Below are 24,205 nucleotides of genomic sequence, written 5' to 3'. Positions count from 1 at the left end.
AAAGGGGGTTTAACCATGGTTTAACAGCCCTACATACGCGTCACCTCCAAAGTGGGAGGCACCCGGGCACAACAAGTTAAGCGTTGACGATAATTCACCGACATATCTAGATGTAACCATAGCTGATGTAACTATGGACTGTAGAATGTAACGATACAGACGTCAAATTGTGTCTTCTTTTCCAGTTACCATTCGTTTAGTGGGAGGTCATACTCCAAACGAAGGACAGGTCGAAGTGTTTCTTGATGATGAATGGACTACGATATGCCAAGACTCATGGAGTGATGAGAATGCTATTGTAGTTTGTCGTCAACTTGGATTCCCAGCTGAAGGCGCCAAAGCAAAGAATGGGGAAACATTTGCAGTAAAACATACTAATATGCTACTCAACAATGTTTCATGTAATGGCACTGAGAGCATATTACAGGAATGCTCTCATCCACGTCGTCAGGAAGCGGGTGATTGTAATATTTCCGCTGGAGTTCATTGTGGCAAGTATTTTATCATGTTAATTGGTGATCGTTATTGTAGTTGGATAAATACCTATAGGCCTAAATATTTGTATACTTACAAAAAGAAGGGGTTTGTATATAGCAAAAATACGGGGTTAACCCACCACTAATTGCAACAGAACCCATTTAATCACAGTGCATTTCAGAAATTAAAGTAGTGTAGCAGTCCCTAATTTGCACGAGCCCGCTTAAATGGGCGCTAAAAGTAGGTGTACATTTTTAAAGTTGGTCAATTCTGGTTAAAATCGAAACCAAAACATTCCTATCATCAGAGGGATTCAGAAACATATAGATTGACCTGTTTCAACATACTTGTCTTTAGTTATAGGTAAAAAAGTCAATGGTCAAATTCATTAGAGTCCACAAGCGTCTGCAATTGCAAAATGCGCCGATTTTAATCAAACTGGTCTCAAATATTGTTCCTTTGGCAAGAATAAATGAAAAATGAGAAAAAGGTGCATAGTTTTGGATGTTTTATTACATAGGTAACATCGCAAAATAGGTCAGGATCACCAGGTCTCAATGGACATGATCTTTTGACACATTACGAATGTAACAAGCCACCTGAGATATGTCAAACAATTCTTTGTTAAAACCATTTCTGAGACCATTAACAAAATCAGACAAATTTTCAGTTCTTGTCCCCTGTCCTTGTGGAATCAAAATTTTGACAATTGACATATTCCCCTATAACTCAAGAAATGTGCATCGGAGAGAGTTCAAACTAAACTTTTTTGAATCAGTATGACGAGAGGAATACATTGGTATGGTATATAATAAGATTTGACCAAAATTCACCCCGCATAAACGGCCATGTTTGATTGATACAAATTAGGCACTGTTCTACTACTTGCATTTTCTGGGACTTTTGATATGTTTTTGTGTGAGCTTTTGGGAGACGAATGCATGTGAAATGGACTCTAAAGCAATTAGTGATGGGTAATTTCATAATTTGACTGGGCTAATAGTGGTCGTAGCATTAGTCTCTTTAATACCATTGCAGGCTATTTTAATCTTTTATGCATTATAATACACCTATCATTATCAACTTCATTGTTGTTCGTACTCCGTCATAATATTAATTAACAGGAATACGAGCTCTTTTACAGACAACTTGATTTGGTTTCATGTAAAATTGTTCATAAAAGTTGAAAGCTTAATTTACCATCGTATATTTTTAAGATATTTCAGACAGTTCTATCACAACCATACTTTCAATTAAATTTTTCAAGCTCGCGCCATTCGTTTGGTTGGAGGCAGACATCTAGCTGAAGGCCGGGTGGAAGTGTTCCATGATAACGAATGGGGTACAGTATGTGGTTACTCATGGACTAACGAAGACGCTGTGGTAGTTTGTCGTCAACTTGGATTCCCTACTGAAGGGGCCAAAGCTTATAAAAAAGCTTGGTTTGGAGAACGTATTGGAACTATCTTCCTTAACAATGTTTTATGTGTTGGCAATGAGAGTGCCTTAGGTGAATGTCCGCATGATGGATGGGGAAATCATTACTGCTATCATTATGAAGATGTTGGAGTTTCGTGTGGTAAGTAAAATCATCAACTTTTTTTTGTTTCTTGCTTCTTTAAAGTATAAACTTAAAACCATGGAACGAGTCTTTTCGTGCTAGGTAAATTAAATTCCCTTTCCCGATTCCTGATCAAGAACATTAAATAAATAAATATTATGACTGGACAAATGTTTCGACAAAAGTAGAATCATCAACTCTTATACAAATACAAAATAACTTATTCCAGTGAAGTTTCTAACTTTATGGTCTTAACCCTGGAATTATGGAAACTTTCGGGCCTCATAAGTGCTAAATTGTTGGTCTAAAGTATATATAAGTATACATACTTTGAATGACAAAATTCAAACAAATTTTAAAAAACATTAGCATTTTGGCCAAAATTTGACTTCACAGATGAATTTATCAAGTCCTTGCAATTCTAAATATGTATACTTTTATACACTTTAGACCAACAATTTAACAGTTATTAGGCCCGAAAGTTCCATAATTCCAGGGTTACTCAATATAATTTTACACTGTCTTATATTTTCGTGATACATGTATTTGTTTTAATAGTGGCACAAAGGTACCATAAAATAATCAAATATTGAGTTGTACACAACGTTGTTAAAGGCATTTCAAAACGTTTTCAAATATTTGCGTCACATAATGCAACTTATTCTTTTTTTATATTCAATATGACAACATTTTGGTCGTTTTTTTTTTCTTTTTGATATACAAAATGCTCTTGTATACCCAACATTTATTAACACGTTTTGTTGTGTTTGGAAAAAAATAATTAAATTGTGTTTTACAACTTTATGTTGGCACTACCTATTGTTGCCTCTAACATGTATTTTGTTTGTTTGAAAATAGAAATGTTTCGTTTTATTTTTTAGAACAAGACATTCGCCTGAGGGGATTTAGTATATTGAGTACAAACCTCATAATATACTATGTAAAATATAATGTCGCGTGATTATTTAACATCCGTATTAAAAACCTACATTGTTTTGATTTATAAAAAAAAAGTAGAGCCTACACTGAACACTGGGGGACATTTTAATATAAAAAGAATATAGGTGTAGGGCTGTCACTTTCACAGAGCATTCGGTGAGAGCAAAATATGACAATTATGGGGTAATTGGGTGAGAGCATGATCATTGGCAATGGGTGAGAGCAAATTGGAAAAATATGGGGTCATTGGTTGAGAGATAGACCGTTTAAGCCTAAAATTGGACTGGACTGGATTTCGAAACTAGGGGCCTTTCGGTGAGAGCCTAGACAGCGAAAAATGGTGGTCTTTAACTGAATGCCCCCAAAAGGGGTCTTTCCATGAGATTGGGGGAAATGTAACAAAAAAGGGGGTCATTCAGTGAGACTGGGAAAATGTTGGGTCAAAATATTTAAGTTTTAAAAAAATTTGAAGAAAAATAATGAAAAAGACAGAGAGAGATTATCAGAAATTTTCCCAATTTTTTTTATATATATAAAAGGGGGTCTTTTGGTGACTTTGGGATTGGGTGAGAATACTGACCTTTTTTGTGGGATCTTTGGGTAAGAGCAAAAAGAATCTTCGAAAATTGAAATTCTATAGTTCTAAATGGCTTTAAATGTCTTTGTTATTTCAAAAGTAGTAACAAAATCAGTGATAAATGAAAGTTGCTGTTCATTGAAAAGAAAGGTTCTTTTAATAGTAACAGATCGAAGGGATACAATAAGAACTCTTTGGGTGACAGCGATGCTAAAAAAGGGGGTGTTAACATCCCTATATACGCGGCACTTCTAAAGTTGACGATAATTCACCGACATGTCTAAATGTAATGATACAGGCGTCAAATTGTGTTATCTTTTCCCATTTTTCCAGGTACCATTCGTTTAGTAGGAGGTCACACTCTAAACGAAGGCCGGGTCGAAGTGTTTCGTGATGGTAAATGGACTACGATGTGCCAGGACTCGTGGAGTGATGAGAATGCTATTGTAACATGTCGTCAACTTGGATTCCCAACTGAAAGCGCTAAAGCAAAGAGTGGGGAAACATTTGGAGTAGAGCAAAGTAATATTCTACTCAACGGTGTTTCATGTAATGGCACTGAGAGCATATTACAGGAATGCTCTCATCCACGTCGTCAGGAAGCGGTTGATTGTAATATTACCGCTGGAGTTCATTGTGGCAAGTATTTTATCATGTTAATTGGTGATTGTTATATTGTAGTTGGATCAATTACCTATAAATGTTTGCATACTGGTACCAAAAGAAGGGGTTGGTGTGTCTTTTCCAGGGGTCGCATATAAGGAGTCTGCGCGTCCAGGGACTTCTTATTTTTTATTTTGGCCATTTTAGACTCCCTCCTTAAATCACAAGGTCAAAGTGACCAAAGGGTCTGATAAAAAACTGTATGGACTCAGGAATCAGGAATAAAATGGTGACGGCAAAGAGTAAAATGACTAAAAATTGGAAAATAAAATGTGGATCGAAAATTTGGCTTTGCCCTCTCACACCAAAATCCTGGCTAAACTACTGCACGAGCCTCTGGCCCAGTTGGCGCCCCGATCAGCTTCCCAGGTGCTGAGAAGCATGTGATACAAATACAAATTTGTCTGATGACAGTGTTTAAATTAATTTTTATGAAAAATTCAAAGTTGTACATTTGACTTATTGAGCAATGTAGCTTTTGAAAGAATGACGTATGTATTAAATGATTTTTTTTTTTTTTTTTTTTTTTTTGCAGAATCAGAAAGAAGAGATATTCTAATTTCACAAATACCCTGTACCCTTAAATTTTATTTATGTTAAGTTGTTATTTGGACGAATATGAAAGTGTCATGTTAGATGCTCCATAGGAAAATAAACAACCATGATTTCTGCACTGGGCCATGTGGGCCGTGGAGTTGGCTGTGTACTGGGAAATGCAATGAATAAGTTTGAAATGTTGTATTAAAAGAACTACACGTACATGTATTAATAAATGCACAATTTGTTTTTAAATTACATCATAGTCTCAAGTATTCGTCTAGTTGATGGTGATAATTCAAACGAAGGGCTAGTTAAGGTGTTTCGCGACAACGAATGGGTACCAGTTTGTCACAAAGGAGAATGGGGTCAGGAATGGGGTATCTCTGAGGCAATGGTAGTATGTCGCCAGCTTGGATTCTCTAGCATAGGAGCTAAACCCATCAATTATCCAAACCCATCCGAATATGTAACAGAAGAAGATGCATACGTTATCATATGTTCTGGTTCTGAGAGTACATTAAATGACTGCAGATGGAAAGCATGCCTGGATGAGTACAGTTACTACAGTTATGGGGTCTCTTACGGATTTGCAGGAGTAATATGTCGTAAGAATATTGTATAGTATAAAAATAGTATAACGAAAAGTGATGTATAAATTGTATATCTCTCCTACGATAAACTACATCTGAGATAAATAAATATTAGACATTTTGTTGGGAATCCCCATTTTAACCCAACTTGAGTGTGCTTATTTCAGCGAGAGCTGTTCTTGTATTTTCATCATATATATGACCCTTTAAACATCCATCAAGATGTCCCCCTACTTGTGTCACAAACTAAATATTCTCAAGCGTATCAAATTATACTTCCTGTCAAATGAAAATATAATTTGGGCACGTACAACCTTTGGCAAATAAGGTCTTTATGGTCATTGTTTTGACAAAAATGGCATTTTTACTAATTACAATATTTCATCCTTCGCATCGGATGACTTCATCAGGTATGACTGACATGGTCATCTGATCCACTTCCTCGATGGTTTATGTATGTCCCTGATTATATTTAAATGAATAATACGTATAGTATGTTAAGGGATCGGATATCAACGTTTGCACAGTATTTTTGAGGGAAATGAGTGCACATCAGACATATCGAATTGCATTCTGAATTCGAGGAATGTCCTTATGATATCAAGTAATTTTGATTTTTTGAAATTGGCGATATAAATCACATTTTATGTCAAAGTTATTAAAAATTAATATTTTTTTATTTTTCGTAGTTAACAGTTTATAATTCTACTGATGTGTATTTAAAGTGCATGTAGCTAGGAGGAAAAGCCGACGATCAATTACCCCCAAAAGACCTTTTTTGTTGTTGTATTTTTGGGGGAAATAAATATCTCTAATACTTTGATAAGATAATGCATTGGATTTTCCTTTTTGCCTTTTGATAAATGAAATAACCATGTTACAAAAAATAATCTATTCTGGCTCGTCGTATATGTAAGATAAACGGTTCAAAACAGACCATTACCAGAAATAATCTAAATATAAAGGACCAAGAATGGCAGCCTGTATTGGTCCGACACGGTCGTGCACACGGGCATTCGACTGGCCCAATAGATATTGCCAGCACTGGGCCAAAATGGGTTGAAATTGGCCCAGTAGAGGTCCAATTTATTCAATACTGTACTGGGCCAATATAATATTGCCAATATATTCCCATTATGCAACCGTAAGCAAACGGTAATGGTCCAATTTTGGTCCTTTTATTTCATTTTGGTCCACGTCTAGCTGTGGAATATTCTTCTATTCATTCCTCGATTATCCGGTTGGTTCAGGCATTATTGGTCAGTTTCACCTGTTGAACCAGATCTCCTTCTTTATAAAGGAGACCTACAGGTTACTTGCACTCAGCACAATTGAATTTGTGTTAACTGATGTGCAAAGTATTAAAGGTCGATAACAAACCAAGCTCACAAAACTGAGCCATTGATAAATGAAATATATATTCTATGGTGTCATCAGATAAAAATTATGCCTGGCTCACGTAGATTTTTACAAGGCAGTAAATGAAATATTCGGAACAAGCGCAAACTCACTGCCTCTTCTTTATAATAATAATAACATGTGGCCCTTCAAAATGAAGATGATACTGATCAAATATTGTATTTTGATAGTAGAAAATGTCAGGGTTTCAAAACCACGCCCACATTAATGCAACATTGGGCCAATACAGGGCCGGCACTCGGAGGCCTACAAGCCCGGCCTACAAGTGTCTGCCGCAACTGGACCAGTATGTATGTGCCGGCTCGATGCCATATTCGGGTAGTCTTCAATTGGCCCAATAATGGACCAAGTACGGCACAGCTTATCCTGGTAAGAAAACGGCGGCCAAACATTGACCAGTATCGGATTTGTACTGGCGTTATACCGTCAGCCGTGTCCGGTATTGCCAGAAGAAGACCGGTTTAAGCCATTACTGGGCCAATATTATAATGTTTGCTGGGTTGTTCGTATGTTAGTCGCTTGGAAGGGTTTGACTCCTAGCCTTCGGGGTCTTCTGTTTTGAATCTTTTTTTGTCTCTTAATAATAGATATATAGATAAAACCTTAGTAATATTGCTAACAGACTCTATACCTACCAAAGGGGTCTTTAACGCAGGCAACTGTGTAGTCCGGACAATTAAGTGCATTAGTGAAAAATAATTGTACTTTATAAAACCCATGGTCGTGTACATTACTATCTAAAGCAATGCACTCAATTTATCATCCCTGTCATAATTATTGATTATTGTTTTATTATTAGCAAACTGCGAACCGACGTGTCTTAACGGAGGTACGTGTGTAGGTCCGAGAAATTGCAATTGCTCTAATGGATATACTGGACAAAGATGTCATATAGGTGAGTATAGGACTGTACTTAGTGGTTTTGGTGTATCGGTCGTCCTGAGGGCATTACCGGAGGATGCGGGGAAGGGTTCTGCTACAAAAGTATAGAGCATACATGTACACATAGCAAATTTATTTTCGGCTATTAAATTCCACATGACATGAGTTTTTCACCTGATTGCTTAATCCATGGAAGTAAGAGACATAACTAATTACATTATCTCTTAATATAATTCCACAACAGCTAAACAAAAATCATCATATTACCATGAGTACTCTAGAAAGGATGGATCCACGATTAGCTTAAGTCATTTGGGTGTACATACAAGCGTTTCTAGCATGCCGGATAAAAAACCTCAGGGAATTGGTACCCTTCGCAGGACGACGGTTAATGAAATATTGTACTGACTCGTGAACACGATCAGTCTCTCACTTTTGCATTCACCTCTGATTTTCCAGTAGCGTATCCATGATTTTTTTCCAGAGTAGGGTGCAAAGCGACTTTCAGGGGAAAATTTGACGAAAATGGTAAAATATTGTCAAAACAGGCATACAATAAAAATCCGACAATCAGCATCCTACAGCTGGGGGAAATGTGAGCCAATAATTATGTTCCACAAGGGTTGAGGGGGAAAGAGTTACACACTCTTCCCCCACTTGGTTACGCTGCTGTATCTTCCCCCTTTCCTATCTCTAAGTCACAAGCTCTATTTCCTTAACCTTTTCTTCTTTGTTCATTGAGTTTCATTCATTTATTTATTGCAATTCATTGTGCAATCAAGTTTTAAAAAGTATCGTATTCGTATCTCATGTTCATTGCTCTATTAGATTTTTTTTTTGTTTCAAATCTCTTAGATTGGCAAAAACCAGTAATTGAACACAGGTTTACCAATATAACAGTCAACACTGATCTAGACTTACCTTCCGCTGTTGTCACATGGAATGACACCATTGCAGCCACTGATAATTCTGGTAACGTTACACTGACGTCGGACTATGATCCTGGAAATACCTTCCTTATTGGTGTTACTGATGTGGTGTATACTGCGGTTGACTCAAGCGGCAACATACAAACCGCCATTTTTATTGTTACCGTAGAAGGTAATTACGGTATATTTAAAAGGGTATTTCGTGATTCACATCCTCATCCCCCCACTTTACTCAAAAAAAGTTGAGATTTTTATACCACCGGAAACCTCTGGCTACATAATGTTTATATACCAAAAATATCTTGCAGATTAATTCGTTTAGCAAATATAAAAAATTGTCAAATTTGAATTTCGTTCTGGTATACCAGAACGAAATTACGCTACAATTTTGAGCAGTGTCATACACATAATCATGCATAACTCGCAAACGCAAAATCTGAATCAACTGAAATTTTGGGAATAAGCTTTTTTCGTGGATATCTACCGGAAAATGTCATTAAAAGAGGATACTAGGATCACGAAATCCTCCTTTAATAATCAACATTTGTTTCTGAAATGATATCTTTCACAAATGTAAATACTCTGCCTCAATATGATGTTTGAAGAATTGCTTCTACAAATTGACGTCCTTCATGGTCAATGAATTATTGAAATGATGAAAATATCATATATTTTAAAAACGAGGTGATAATCTAGAATTTCCATTTGAAATTTCGTTTCAAATCTTTTAGATTGGCAAAAACCAGAAATCGAACACTGGTTTACGAATATAACAGTCAACACTGATCCAGACTTACCTTCCGCTGTTGTCACATGGGATGACACCATTGCAGCCACTGATAATTCTGGTAACGTTACACTGACATCAAACTATGAATCCGGAGATACGTTCTTTATGGGTAATACTGATGTGGTGTATACTGCGACTGACTCAAGCGGCAACGTTCAAACCGTCATTTTTACCGTGATCGTAAAAGGTATAATTATGATTTAGCATTTGTTTCTTCAAGTATAATATTATTATCCTAAAAGAAAATTAATATATATATAGGTCAAACAGCTTGAGTATACGAATCGATGTATTTCATGATCATTGACCAAATAAACTTATGTTATGTAATTTGCTTCAAACATTCAGATTGGAGACGGCCAATTATCCAGCACAAGTTTACCAATATAACAGTCAACAATGATCCTGGTTTACCTTCTGCCGTTGTTACTTGGAATGACAACATTATAGCTACTGATAATTCCGGGAATGTAACAGTGACGTCAAGCTCTCACCCTATGGATACATTCCCTATTGGCAACACCGAGGTGGTATATACTGCGACAGACCCAAGCGGCAATTCTGAAAACATCACATTTATTGTGACTGTGTATGGTAACTCCGACCAGGATTGCTTTTAAAATAATATACGAGATAAAGGGTTATGGTAAAATTATGTTGGAAACTGTAACTCCATGCAGAAAATAATTTGTTATTTCGGTTCTTGAAATTTTTTTCTAATGGAGGGCAATCAATATATTTACGACTAGACCTTTAACTTTCTTTTAGTGTGTAATTGGGTCAATGATCAGTTACTGAAACATCTTAATGGTGAAATTCTGCAAAGTGTCAATGCTAAAACTCCCAGCATTTTTCTTAAAAATTAAGACCTTCAAGGGCATTAGCAAAGAGGTGGGAAGGCATTTACGTGCATGGGGTGCGTCCCACTCCCTTCCTGGCTACGTTGACGGTGATGGTACTGACCTGCCAATATCATGAATAGGCACAAGAGGGAAAGCGTACGACAAAGGACAAAGAAATACAACTAAAGTAGTATGCCAACTATAAAACCTGCAATAGTAACAAATAATTATCCAAACCACGGGGCAAGTAAACAAAAGTTGACAAACATAAATGATACAACCACCATTTTGAACAGATATACAGCCCTTCGTCACGGACAAAACGACAGAAGATATATAACAGCATTAATTGAAACTACATGCAGATAGCAAGCACCAAATACAACAATATTAATTGAAGCAAAATATTCAAGTACATACCTAAAAAAAAGTAACGTGTCTACAAAACAAGAGATAAGTTAATTGCTACTAGTGTTACATTAAATGAACGCGATAACCTGATCTACGGTAAGATACTATTAACATAGTTTACATTGGCAACAATATGATAATAATGGCAATAGAAGACCAGGGGCAAAGCGGATTAGTACTAATGGTAATACAAATTCAAACAACTTGAACAGCAGCAAGAGCAATAACAATCATGATATATTTGATTTTGTTTAATTTTCAGCTGCATGCCCGATGAGTTTTGCTACCGTTAAATCTCAAAATCTATCTTGGCCTTTAACGCCTGCTGCAAACCAATCAGTTCCTTCCAGTCAAAGATGTGATGTAAACACCGAGAAACGTGAGATTAAAATCCTAAACTGTTGTAGAACTGTTTTTGAATGGGGAAAACATTACGTTAGTTAGGCAACAAAATGTCGACAATGTGTGTAGTGACTTTTATCCAAGGAAAGATGACGTAAATTTTGCTTGTGCCATCGCATGTTTCACATATCGCACATTATGATCCATCTTTATCCGGAATATCTTACATGTGAGCAGTTGGTGGACATTTTACGCCATTGCCGCATTTTCCTGTTCAGTGAAAACTTTAGAAATGTAGCAAAATTCAATTGAATAATTCCTATTTAAGCCTGGAATCTACACATTATTATTACCGTTCTCATTGCAGGTGGCGAAGGCATAGCGCTACGTATTTGCAAACCTGACGAAAAGTGGGGGGCTATTTGGTTGAATGCAACCTTTGAAGGATGTGGGAATGACGACGAACCCGATTTACATGAACTAGCTGAGGTAATTTATATATATATATATTGTACATTATAACTAAGTCTTATAAAGGTACTGAAACTATTAGAGGCTCAATGGTTGATATAGAGACTGGTGGAAGTAGTAACATTAAGTGCTCTGGGGCAACTTTGCAGCAATATAATATTGGTCTCAAGATGCCTATATGCTAATACGTTGTATAAAACTTTATGATTTTACACCATGCTCCATAATTAACTAAATATTTCCTGCTTCTAATAGGTGTTTTATATACAACATGTTGTGTCATTGAAAATATGAGTACAATGTTTTGCTTGTTTTTTACCTTGTATATGATAGACTGCAGTTGTAGAAAGCAATGTTGTCAATGTAGCTGAGGCACTGAATAGTGTTACACAGGACTTAGAGAGCTTGACAGCGAGTAGTATTGAAGATGTAGCTGCAACTTTTCAAAGTATTGTAGACGTCGGATCTGCTGAACCAGAGGTACTACAGAGGCTCCCGAAGATTTTAATATGGGGGGGGGGGGTAGCCTGGTCCGAAACGCGAAACGCTGAAGGGGCGGGTGCGGGAAGGGGTGTCCCCTCCCGCGCGAAGCTTTTGAAAGGCATACATTTTTAAATGAATTCTACCTTACATTTTGAATTATACCTAAAATTATTAATATTACCTTCAAATCATATATTTTATCCTAAATTTGTAAATTTTAATTTTTTGTACAATAACTACAATCATATAAACAAGAGATACAATAACAATACAATCGCAGTGTTACAATTGATGGACATTTCTCGGAATTTTAAAGTTTAATAAAATATATCCATGATCACTTTTATGTATTACTCTTTCCAACCCTTGTTCTTTTCGTATCACTCCACACTGGAGCAGACACTTACTACTACATATTCGTTTGTGTATGGTTTTGTATTGGACACAAATCTGTTCATCCTAGGTAACCACTGATAAACAGTCTCCTACCAATTATTGAAGTCCAACACGAGATTTTATACAGTTCTACTGACTCAAGTACTCATTGTTGTTTTATATACAGCTTACAAAAGCAGTTGTAGGGATTGTTGATAATCTTGTTGAAGCTGCAAATAAGCAAACGACAACTGAAAATCATACGAAGAAAGATCCGAAGACAGTTGATATTTTGAGAGCATTTGAAGACCAGGTTATCAGGAGTGCTTCAACAAGACAACAAATTGATGTTGTAAAACCCAACTTGATTCTGAAAACAACAACTATAAAGCCGAGCGAAAATTCTAATACACCAGTGAAGTTTGCAGTACGTAGCATTAGTGAGAGTGGTAATGATTTTGGAGAGGATGCTCTGTTCCAACTTGAAGAAGACAGCACATCTTCTCAGAAAGACACCAGAACATCCGTGTCCCTCCCTGCAGCACTCTTCAATTCAACCACAAATGGTAAGAATATTTATAACCATAATTGGTGAATATGGTGAAAATGGTAATGATGATGATGATGATGATGATGATGATGATGATTAGATAGTGAATTATGATGGTTGTATTTTTTGTTATTTACAGAGACAATTGGAGTCAGTATTGTTGTTCATAACAGCGATGCATTATTTCCAAGTAATAGGACAAACAAAACTCTGAGTGGTGATATAATAGCTGCAATTGTAACGGGTTCCAACAATGTCAATAATTTAGTGGAACCAGTAGCTCTAGAATTCACCGTAAGTCAATGTAGTGTAACTTTTTCACAATAAATGCTGAGGCAGAAATAAAGTGAAGACGGATGTAGAAAACTCACTTTCATGAAAACACCCTGACTCTATAAAGTGTCAGTCTTTTAACGTTATTATCGAAAACGTTGTCAACATTATTTTCCATTTGACATCGTCTTCGAGTACAAATATTTCATATGAGCGTAAGTCACAGATTACAGCATTGTAAAATCTTAGTTAGAATTACTATGAAATATACAGTTTTTTCCTGCAAAATGCAGTTAAAGGCCCATTCAGTGATTTGCTCATCCGAACGATCATAAAAATTCAGATTTTGGTACCTTTGTCATTGTCATAGAAGTGCTAACATAGCCTGCTAGTGGTCCAGCCGAAAGCCGTGTATTTAAGACAAAATAAGACATTAACATATGAATCTGTAATTTATATACTGACAGTATATAAATTAGCTTCAACTTCGTCGATACTGCTGTTTTCTTCGTTTTTGCCAAATATTTCATTTCAAAATACCAAATGACAATTTCAATGGCTTATCCTTCACATTTAAGCAATTTGTAAACAATTTTAATTTCTGTACACTTTCGCTGGGATCACTGAATGGGTCTTTAAATTACCTACCCCGAATCGTATTTAGATAATGCATACCGGAATGACTTTAACATACAATTAATTTGTATGCAGGTGAAAGGAGAAAAACCAACATGCGTATTTTGGGATTTTAACATTCTTGACTGGTCTCAAAATGGATGTGAATTTGTAGAATCTATAAGAAATAAAGTGACATGTCATTGTTATCACCTGACGAATTTTGCTGTACTTGTGGTAAGTTATGATGGATATGTTGCAAGTTTAACATTATTGGTTCCTTATCCTGCTCCTTAACTAAATGACGTGCCTCATATAGCCGAGCCCCGCTATTCATCATTATACTGGAATTATTGTACTTTTCGATTATTTATAAAATAATTGATATAAGTATAAGTAGGGTAAAGTAAAGTACTTCTAGGGTCATAAGAAATCAGGACATTGTTGCAAACTATTCCTTATTTAAATTTTTATAACGATTCAATCATTTTGAATGGACTTATAATGCATGATGGAATAAAGAGAAAATGTACTATTTTCAGTCAGTATTTAAATCGCTACGAAAGATAAAAGGTAACTTTCTCAACCCACGTTATTTGTAAAACGTGAAAGTGTTGACAAAAATGGCGATCAATATATATTTAGGCTATGATAAAAAAAACCTTTCTCATGAGAGTGCTGTCGAAAGCAACTAATTGTAGTGGACCGAGTACTGATTCTTGCCTTTTACGAGCTCCGAAAAGACACGCTCCCATTCAAACGACAATTGAAACCCCAACTTGAATTATGAATAATCGTAGAATGAGCCGATAATCAGGTTTGTTGAATTTGAACATAATTTAAATTGTTGCAGGATTCAGCTATTCAGAACTAATAATTTTTTTCACAATATTGCAACATAAAAAGAAGGATGATGTATTTACGCGCATTTTGATACCACATTTGTCCAATTTCGTTCAATATTGACAATACGGCAGTGTTTTGAAAGAAAAATACCCCAATTTAAAAGTTGCAGTTATTTGTATTGATTGAAGTAAGCGCGAAGATAATGGCGGGCTTTACGTGTTTACAGTGCTGGAATTATAACCATTGATCGCTGTAAACTGCAACTTTTAAATTCGGGTATCTTTCTGTAAAAGCACTACTGTGTTGTTAATATTGAACAACATTTGACGAATGGGGTATCAAAATGCGGGTAAATAAATCATGCTTCTCTCTATGTTGAAATATTGTGAAAACAATTATTAGTTCTGAATCTATAGCCGTATTTATAACAGCTGAGTTACTTTTTGTGCATACTTTATATCAAACTCGTTGGAACCATAAAAACTGTTGTCAATTCCATTCAAGCAATTATATTAGTTTTGCATAGTTTGATGTTTTGTACATCATGTTTTATGCTCTTGCAGGATGTTACATACGAGACATCTCACGTTGTTCTTGATGTAGTAAGCAAAGTTGGATGTGGTCTATCGATGTGTTCTCTGCTGATAACATTGATCATATTTATATCGTTCAGGTATAACCTAATTACTGCACTATTAGTATTTTCTTTTGAATTGATAAGTTTACACTTCATCGAAGCTGGGCATATGGTACAGAATCTTCTGAAAGATGGTCGATGTTAATGTTGATACCTATGCATTTGCACTAACCCGGTTATTTGCCCCTTTTTTAATCAATTATAATAATTTCGCAAATGTTTCTCGTTCTTGAGATTACAGTGCCAAATGCTTTTAATACTCAACATATTATAACACAATGTTTGTGGCTGTTACCAGCATATCAAACGTTCATCTATATTAGTATCATGTATTAGTATTATTAGCATAAAGTATTTTCTCTTTCACCTGAAGCCCTTCCTACAAAACCTTTAGTAAAGTTTTTTTCTCTCTCATAACTATTGCTATCAGGCAACTGCGGTCCGGAAAAACGCCATATCCCGCAAAATTCTCATCCAATTCTGCATGGCCTTGTTCTTGTTATACTTCGTGTTTCTGGTTGGTATTGATCGCGTATCACATCGTGGTGGTTGTATCTTTGTAGCGGCTTTATTACATTTTCTGACTCTTGCGAGTCTCTCATGGATGGGCGTTGAGGCATATCACATGTATCTTAATGTGGTGAGGGTTTTCGATGCGATCCCGGAACATTTCCTTCTGATGGCGTCCCTTGTTGCATGGGGTGAGTTAACAATGTACTTTTTTTCTGCATGGCTACTTCTGATGTTTTTTCGAAGGCTGACTGATCCAAAACGAACGCTATGTTTTCCATATATTTTGCAACTTTGTACACAAAATCATGCCAAATGCAATCTCGCTTATCAACCAACATTCGAACCTGTGCTCTTTGATTTTTCGTTCCGATACCACTGAATGGTTAAATTCTGGGTTAGATCAACAGTGCTTAGAATAATTATGAGCCCAGAGGTAAAATTTCCAAAAGGCGTGCCAAAATTCTTTCCTCCACCTTTCGCCCTGACATAAAATCTTTTTCCCCACCCTTTGCACATGCTGAATGTTTGGATTCCCAAACAGAATAGTCTTTCTGCACGGTTTCCCTAATTTAGAGCGCGTTATGTAATAGGTGCCCATAAATGTATACCAAAAATAGCTTGCCTTCCCTTTTAAACTGCCAAAATTGGCCCCGCCCCTCTTTTTGGGTTACCAAAATAATTCTTGCCCCCCTCCCCATTGTACCCTCCACCAGGGATCATCATCATTATTGCACAGCCCCTAAGCAATACTAAAACGTATTCTGTCCCATTTTCCAACAGCATTTTTATATCTAATAAATTTTACATTGAGGTTACAGAGGTAGATGTCGTATTAATAGCAGGAACTCGTAGTTATTTTAATGCTTGAAGGCAATCATCACGCAACTTTTTCTTCATTAACGTTTTTGATCTTCATTTCTTACTTTGTTAATAGGACTTCCATTACTGGTGTCAGTGATATCTCTGGGTGCAGGAATAAGTTATTATGATCACATGCAATAGTACGTATAGCTAAAATATTTTATAAGTTCAACAACAAAAGGTAATTTGTGAATGTTACGTACAAGATTTGAGACATTCGGAGTTGTCCAAAGGGCTCGCCTCTAATTGAAATCGTGGCGGAAACTAATAAGGCATATTGGAAAATCTGTATATTGTATGATTTCTGCCAGGGCGGGTTCAGAATTTGCAAAATTGTTAAATTACATGAGGCTGATAGGTTCAAAGTGGCTAGAGTATATTAATTAGCACGATTTATGCAGAATTACAGGGCCTAGGAACTGTCGGCTACTCCTCTCCGCCTGGATCTGTCAGTGCTTAGTGTAACGCTATGTGTGTAATTTCGTATCGAAACGGTGGTATAATTATTATTACCAGACTGTTTAATCGAGAGGGCAAATCTGCACAATAAAGATGGTCTAAAGTGGCAGGGGACTTTATTTGATGTCAAGCCCCTCCCCCCTCCCTTTCTTCTGCATTCATCACAAAAACATTTGAAGTAAACGTACGAAAGTAAAAGCGGCACATAATCAGTGGCGTACCGTGGCCGCCCCAACCCCGGGGGGCTGAAGAAGAAACAATTTTGCCGCCCCTTCCTTAACAGCCGGAAAAGGTTGACCAAATTTTTTCACGGTCGTTTGAAAAGTGAAGAGCAAAAAAAAAAAAAAAAAAAAAGGGCTTTAGGCGCTAGCGTCATCAGACAACGTCTCTCGAAATCGCCAGCTTTACGAAGCAGTGATTGAAATTGATTAATGCTTTCCAGCTACCAAGCTTAAATGGAAATAAGCACGTATCTCCCATTAGAGGGCATCATAAAGCAACCTTTTTTTCAAATTTTTATGCTTTTTTCAATTTTTGGCGCCCTTTTTTCTTTGCTAATACGTTTTGCCGCCCCTTCGTTTTTGCCGCCCCTGTTTTTGCCGCCCTTCTTCTTCCGCCGCCCCTTCGTTTTTGCCGCCCCCTACTTTGACCCCGGGGGGCTGGCGCCCCCAAAGCCCCCCAAATACGCGCATGATAATGATAATACATTTCGGTAAATAGTTTCAAGACTGATTATTTCAATTTTGCGCGAGCTAATGAGAACAAAATAAGCATTATTAATATGAATTACCAGTATTAACCTGTTTCTGCCTTGAACATTTTATTTCATTTATAGTTGCTTCGTAGCAACGGGACCGCCATTGTACTACGGGCTCGTCCTACCCATCGCCACAATCTTGCTGTATAACACGATTACATTCGCCCTCGTCATGCGGCGTCTGCTCAAAGCAAATCTTGGAGGTACCGTACAGCAGAAGTCAAAAGCTGCCCAGATTTCTCGGAGGCTCCAGAATGCGTTCGCTATATCTATCCTGATGGGGCTTACTTGGGTGTTTGGATTTTTTGCTATCGAAGGTGCCAAATTTGCCTTTTCTCTCATATTTTGCTTGTTCAACTCATTCCAAGGTGTTGTTGTCTTTGTCTTATTTTGTGTCCGTCAAGAAGATGTCAAGACAACGTTACGTAAATTCATCGGATCCATTTTCAATTTGCCTGAACGTCCTGCAACATCAAATACAGCAAGTACCGGTGTTATGTCAACAACATCTGGGCCGAAGAATGAAGATGTCAGTTTCAGCTTGACAAATATGCCATCTCCAACATGTCCAAGTTCAACAGAAAATCCAACGTACGGTTGCAAAGAAGAAAAAGATGTCAATTGTGAAGAAGCGACCGCACACCAAAGTGACAGCGTCTCGAAATCACCAGCTGTTAGCGAAGCAGTGGATTACGGAAACACCTCATTTGGCCATCAAGGATATCCATTGTCAGAAATTGATGAGGGAGTGGATTATGAGAACGTGCCTTCCAGCCGCCAAGATAACCCAGATGATGAAGCTGAAATAAGCCCCGCAGCTGTATCTCCATTAGAGGGCATCGTCGCAACTGAGAAGATATCTCAAGTGGTTGCTACACCTGATGTGATCATCGGTACGGATCAACCAAGTTGGGTTCTTGACAAGCCGTCCTTGACGAGTCCTCAGATGGAATCCTCTGAAATCATCACAGTTGCTGTCGCAATACACGTAGATCCAGACCAGTCAGATATTACGTCAATACCAGCAACTGAGTAAAATAACGAGATTGCACTAAGGATATCCTTCATTAACAGAATACTTCATGACTACTAAAATACAAAAAAGTGTCATGTACGAAGGAATTATATATCTTAAAAACAATAGCATTGTAAAAATTTAAAGGCTGATTTTAGGTAATTATTATGTAATGTAGATTTATATTCGCAAAATGCTAAATATATTGCGCACAAAAAGTATCCAAACACTTAAAACAAAAGTAATGTCACTAGCCAGTCGCTAAATCTAAATTACAAATGAAACGTGATATAGATTGATGGAGAATTTTGTTATGTGTTATGTGCACACTGATACCTCATTCGACACGATGAGACTTCATTTCACTAATTAAGCTATACGCATGTGAATGACAAAAGGTGGAGTGTCATCTACAACCTGACCAACACCACTCCACTGGTTGCCAGTGTCAAGATTCATCAACTCAAATTTCTCGGCCATATACTGCGTCTTGAAGATGGTGAGCCTGTGAAAGAATATGCGCTTTATATTCCACCACATGGGAAGAGGAAACCAGGACGGCCGCGCACACTGTACTTACAGTATGTCCAGCACCTCCTGGGAGATACTGAAGGGATGCAAAAGCAAAATTGTTTCGCTTGCCCAAGATCGCATTAGTTGGAGAAAGCTTGTAGTCGCCTGCTCCGCAGCAGACTGATGATGATGGAGTGTCAAAAGTGACAAATTTGGATGTTTCCTCCTTCAACGCGATTTTCGCTGCCTATTGTCACGGTTTCAATCCAAATTTCTCTAGTTTATTCAAATTGCTATAAGCTGGTCTCCATCTGTCGACCGCTTTATTGTGTTATTTAGTTTTAGTGCCTTTAAGAAAATGGCTTTCGAGTTTTTGTGTACAGTACAGATAAAACAATTTATAGTGATGTGTTTTGTTTTATAGTGCAAGAAATTTAAATTTGGATGATTTCGGCATTATACTTATACTTATACCGCTATAACTATGTGTACATAATACCGCTATTTGCACGTCTATTCTTTTTTCGCCCCCTCGGTATTACTACTGATTTAAAGTTAACACATCCCATTTTTGATTTGGTATAGTATGTAATGTCAGAAGATTATTCTCATACCTATTAACAGTTTAAGTATGAGTCATCAACATATTGAAATTCTTATCTTACCAAAGTAATTATTGACTGAATCGACTCGTCATTATCAAATTTTAAATCTCTAAAACTCCTTTTGCATTACACATCTCATTACGCAATCAACGCATTTTGTTACGCAATCGATGCAGTTTAACGCATTTTGTACACAATTGACGCATTTCGTTACGCAATTAACGTACTCTGAGAGGTAATAGAACGAAGATGTTTTAACACCTAATTAATTACTTCCTTTCTGTGTAATATCATGCCTTTTGAAGATTGCGATTTCCAAACGTACGTTGGATGCTACGTTTGGAAATCGCAAAATCTCTACTATGAATGAAGTAGCGACTATAACGCACTTCGTGTGAAATAGGACTATAACATATTAGTAGCAGAACAAAATGTAGTCATACTATTTAGCAGGTATAACATCTGATGCATTTAAATTGTTATTGTAGTTGTACCATGTAATAATAGAGAAACCAGCTGTAGATTGCAATTTGCTTGTTTCATTATCGGTAATAACTCCATTAAATTCCCCCAACGAGTCTCTGTTTGCCCATCACTAATAAAGAAAGTAATTAAAATAGACAATAACTGAGGTATCCAAAAACCAATAGTGCACTCAATCCCATAGAGTTTGTTAAATATTGTTAAGTTCCTCTTGCATTTCCTTTTGACAGGCTTAATAAACAAAGGAATTATATATCTGTCCAGGGGGTGCGGAGTTGTCAAAACGTAGGCTTCACACCTCCTAAAGAAGCCTTTGTGCTGGGGTCTATTTTGAAAAAGGGTCCATTTGTTAATCAATTTTTTTCTACTTTGGTCCGCTTTGAACATTGTTAACCTGTTTTTGAGCTGCAAAGTGGACTTATTTTCTATTTATGGGTGGGGCCAGTTGCGACCGCATCCCGCCCCCTGCGTACGGGCTATATGACCAAGGTGTGGAATCAGAATCCGATGACCCTATTTAGTCCAGCTGCCCAGACCTGAGATGATGACATTATGTAACAGTGTCATACTAGAAAAAGGTTTTGACCAGCGTTTGGTTGAATGTCAGTCAAACATAACATATTGTTAATGGAATCTGTGACGTATACTGTGGTGTACGGCGAGCTTTTGTGTCATGCAGATTACGATCAATAAAAATGAACACATTGGCGATGGATGAGTGTATGGTCGTCCTTTATTTACAGTATTGTAAAAAGGCTATGAAATAATGTCACTCAAAATAAAGATTGTTACCTAATACGAGAAAAACTACCATATTTCTTATGACATTGTATGAGGAACCCTTGCTAACTTCTTCCTTGAGACAGCCGTGTTCGCGTGTGATACACCCAGCGGTGTATCTTTAGGCTGCGATCACATAGAAGTATATTCGAATACGCTCATTCGATCAGGCTGAGTTCATATAGGAGTAAACTATGGGAACTCAGCCTGATCGAATGAGAGTATTTCGTATAGCGAATAGCGAGTATAGGCATGATAGGTCAGTTTACCAATTTTCTTCGTCTAATCAAATGCTTGTAACTTAACTTCTTGAGGTCACATTGCATTCAATGAGGTGTCATAATGCGCAGAATTAGCTAGTGCATCTATTTAAAAAAATGCATTTACCCACATATGGTTTAGTTTTAAAATTAGGACGTTATACGCTGCACTAAAATCGAACACGCACGATTCCCACTATACTACTATACGCAGGTATACGGCCTTTTCGAATAGTGCCCTCTTATGTGACCCGGTACAGGTGCCTTAGGCTGCGATCACATAGAAGTATACTATTCGGGTATACGGTGCACGTTTTGCAGGTGCACGCGTATAGCTTAAATCGGGCAAGGTAATTTCATAGTACCGGGTCACATAAGGCACTATTCGAAAAAGCCGTGTACCTGCGTATAGTGTAGTATAGTGGGAATCGTGCGTGCTCGATAACCCGTGACCTTTGTACGGGCTTAAACCAGTTTACCGCCTCTTAGAACCCGATAGACGGCGACTAACACTATGGACCACAATGGCCTAATCTCAATGGCATAGTCCAATAACCTCAAATAAACAATCATAGTGCAAAAGTTGACCTAACTTGCAGAGTATGAGTTTTTGTACCCAAAGTTTCTTAAATTATTGTTTCTTAAACGTGATCAATATCCTAGCAATGTCGCACCCCTCCACAACCCCATCGACCATAGCGACGGTCCTGTGCCCAATGAATACGGGTTGGAGTTTTCGATATTTGACACTTACGTTAGAGGAGGGGTAGCCTTCTAACGAAAGGACTTTCGTTTATAGGGCTTCATCGAACTTTTGGGTTGTTCCCTGGGGGGACAATGGCATAGCAGAGGCATAAAAGAAGCCATTTGGGAGCAAATTGAGCAACCATCACTGAACAAGAAAGGGGACTCCGTTTTAACTTATCTCATGACTGTGACCGGGCCATCGGACGATACCTAGCCGTCTATCACGTGACCAGTCCACCGGATCAGTTGCCTGATGAAGTCTGGTGGTTCCAGACGCAACGTCACAAAGTTGCAAAGTTCCAGTATTAGCTGTATATTGTACACACAGCTAGATTTTCTTGATTTTGCAAGGACGCACTTACATTATGACAAAGCTGCATCATGCAAGATATGTTGGTACTTATTTTGGTATCTTTGAATTGAGAAAACCCACAGCTATCCATTGGCACCAAATACTTAACAACGTACTTAACCGTGTAGTAAAGGCATTTAATATAGAAATTCAGAAAGGGCGTTACCTCCTCCCCGTTGATAAAGCATGTAACAAGACAATGTTAAAATGATTGACTCTCCTTGACTTCGCCTCCGAAATCTGATCAAAGCTCTAGACCAATTTTCAATTTTATAACATTACTTCTCGATCTTATACTTATACGAGCTTGCCATGCCGTAATCACTGATCTAGAGATCAGTGGACGTAATGCACAAAACACAGTGCCTTTTCATTGGACTTTGGGGATATTTCACGCCCAAGCTTGTGTCCAAGCTGCAATGCAATTTTTGAGCCTAGCCAAGATCCGGCTGTTGCATGGCCCTTGCATGCACGGGTGGGAAGGAGTCCACCGACAAATTGAAATGACTCCATATTTTGTGAAATTTCTTGCGTCGTGCATGGTCTTTATACTCTCCTGAACGCGTTCATGGAACCTTTTGTCGGCTGCGTTCAAAGCGTAAGCTCCGTTACTATGGATATCGCGCAGTCACTCCGCGTCAGGCGCTCACTTTCGAAAATATTTTGAACATGACGAAATTTAATAACTAGAACAACTGTTATGACTGTAAAGTGTTTTTCAATCAGGAATCAAACTGATGACCCCCTTTTTGACCATGTAAAACATTAAAATACTCAAAAATATCTTACAATTCTACATCCTTAAACAATTACATCTTAAATAATCCAAAGTTTGATCAACAAAGGTCGTTTTTAAAGAAATTTACAATTTTTAGGAAAATTTGTTTACGTACGGTACGCCAGACGACTGATGGCCGGGAAGTTTCAAAATGACAAATCCAAAACAACACAAGAAAAACCGGAATTTTGTCCTGAATATTTATTCATAGACGGTATGTAATACCTTATTGTTTTCCTGACAAAATTATGTACACAATATTATAAGATCTCTGTACAATATAAGCTAATATAGCGGAAATAGTGAAATTTGAGACCAATTTCGCTCGCACGTCGTGACAAATTTTCGTATTTCTGTAATAGACAAACACACAGTAGGTAAGCTTAAAACAGGCCAAAAATCTGAAATCGCATTTCGGCTCTCCGTTTCAGTATTCCTCCGGTCATAAGGATTCAGAAAAAGTATAGTTTGATCTACCTGTGACGTATGGTTCTTGAGTTAGGCCTATAAGCAAAAAGGTCAAAGGTCAATTTTGTTTTTATTCCCTGTACTTGGAACTGGCGGAGGGAGAAAAAAGTTCCCAACAAACATGAATGAACCTTTACATAAAAATCAATATAACTTTTTTTTTATCAGCAGGTACAAAATATATAATCAACAGGTATAAAGGTCAAATTTTGATCGCCACAGGGGTCAACATCGTAAAAATGTTCCGATTTAAACCAAATATGTCTAAAAAAAAGACCAATACTTGTTTAGGGTGAGAAATTACGCTTGTTATACCTGTTTAGGAGTGCTTTTTGAAACTCCATGGCATAGGCGTAGATCCGGGGGGATGGGGGATAAATCCCCCCAATATTTTGCCGGGGG

At 37.3% G+C, this 24,205-nt stretch overlaps 1 protein-coding gene across 1 annotated transcript in view; it reads left to right on the top strand.

Moving 5' to 3' along the window:
* LOC140157676 (uncharacterized) overlaps nucleotides 1-24,205 on the top strand; it is a 296,536-nt gene that overhangs the window by 22,975 nt on the left and 249,356 nt on the right. The window contains exons 8-22 of the mRNA XM_072180916.1: nucleotides 186-491; nucleotides 1,745-2,056; nucleotides 3,888-4,193; nucleotides 5,021-5,362; nucleotides 7,566-7,661; nucleotides 8,504-8,749; nucleotides 9,309-9,554; nucleotides 9,716-9,961; nucleotides 10,883-10,999; nucleotides 11,330-11,451; nucleotides 11,767-11,913; nucleotides 12,479-12,857; nucleotides 12,981-13,135; nucleotides 13,826-13,966; nucleotides 15,139-15,248. Coding sequence (XP_072037017.1) covers nucleotides 186-491; nucleotides 1,745-2,056; nucleotides 3,888-4,193; nucleotides 5,021-5,362; nucleotides 7,566-7,661; nucleotides 8,504-8,749; nucleotides 9,309-9,554; nucleotides 9,716-9,961; nucleotides 10,883-10,999; nucleotides 11,330-11,451; nucleotides 11,767-11,913; nucleotides 12,479-12,857; nucleotides 12,981-13,135; nucleotides 13,826-13,966; nucleotides 15,139-15,248 — 3,271 coding nt within the window. The remainder of the gene's footprint in view (nucleotides 1-185; nucleotides 492-1,744; nucleotides 2,057-3,887; nucleotides 4,194-5,020; nucleotides 5,363-7,565; nucleotides 7,662-8,503; nucleotides 8,750-9,308; nucleotides 9,555-9,715; nucleotides 9,962-10,882; nucleotides 11,000-11,329; nucleotides 11,452-11,766; nucleotides 11,914-12,478; nucleotides 12,858-12,980; nucleotides 13,136-13,825; nucleotides 13,967-15,138; nucleotides 15,249-24,205) is intronic.

Source organism: Amphiura filiformis, chromosome 7 (assembly GCF_039555335.1).
Source record: "Amphiura filiformis chromosome 7, Afil_fr2py, whole genome shotgun sequence".
Lineage (NCBI taxonomy): Eukaryota > Metazoa > Echinodermata > Ophiuroidea > Amphilepidida > Amphiuridae > Amphiura > Amphiura filiformis.
The sequence above is the reverse complement of the archived record's forward strand: the minus strand, read 5'-3'. Positions and strand labels throughout refer to the sequence as shown.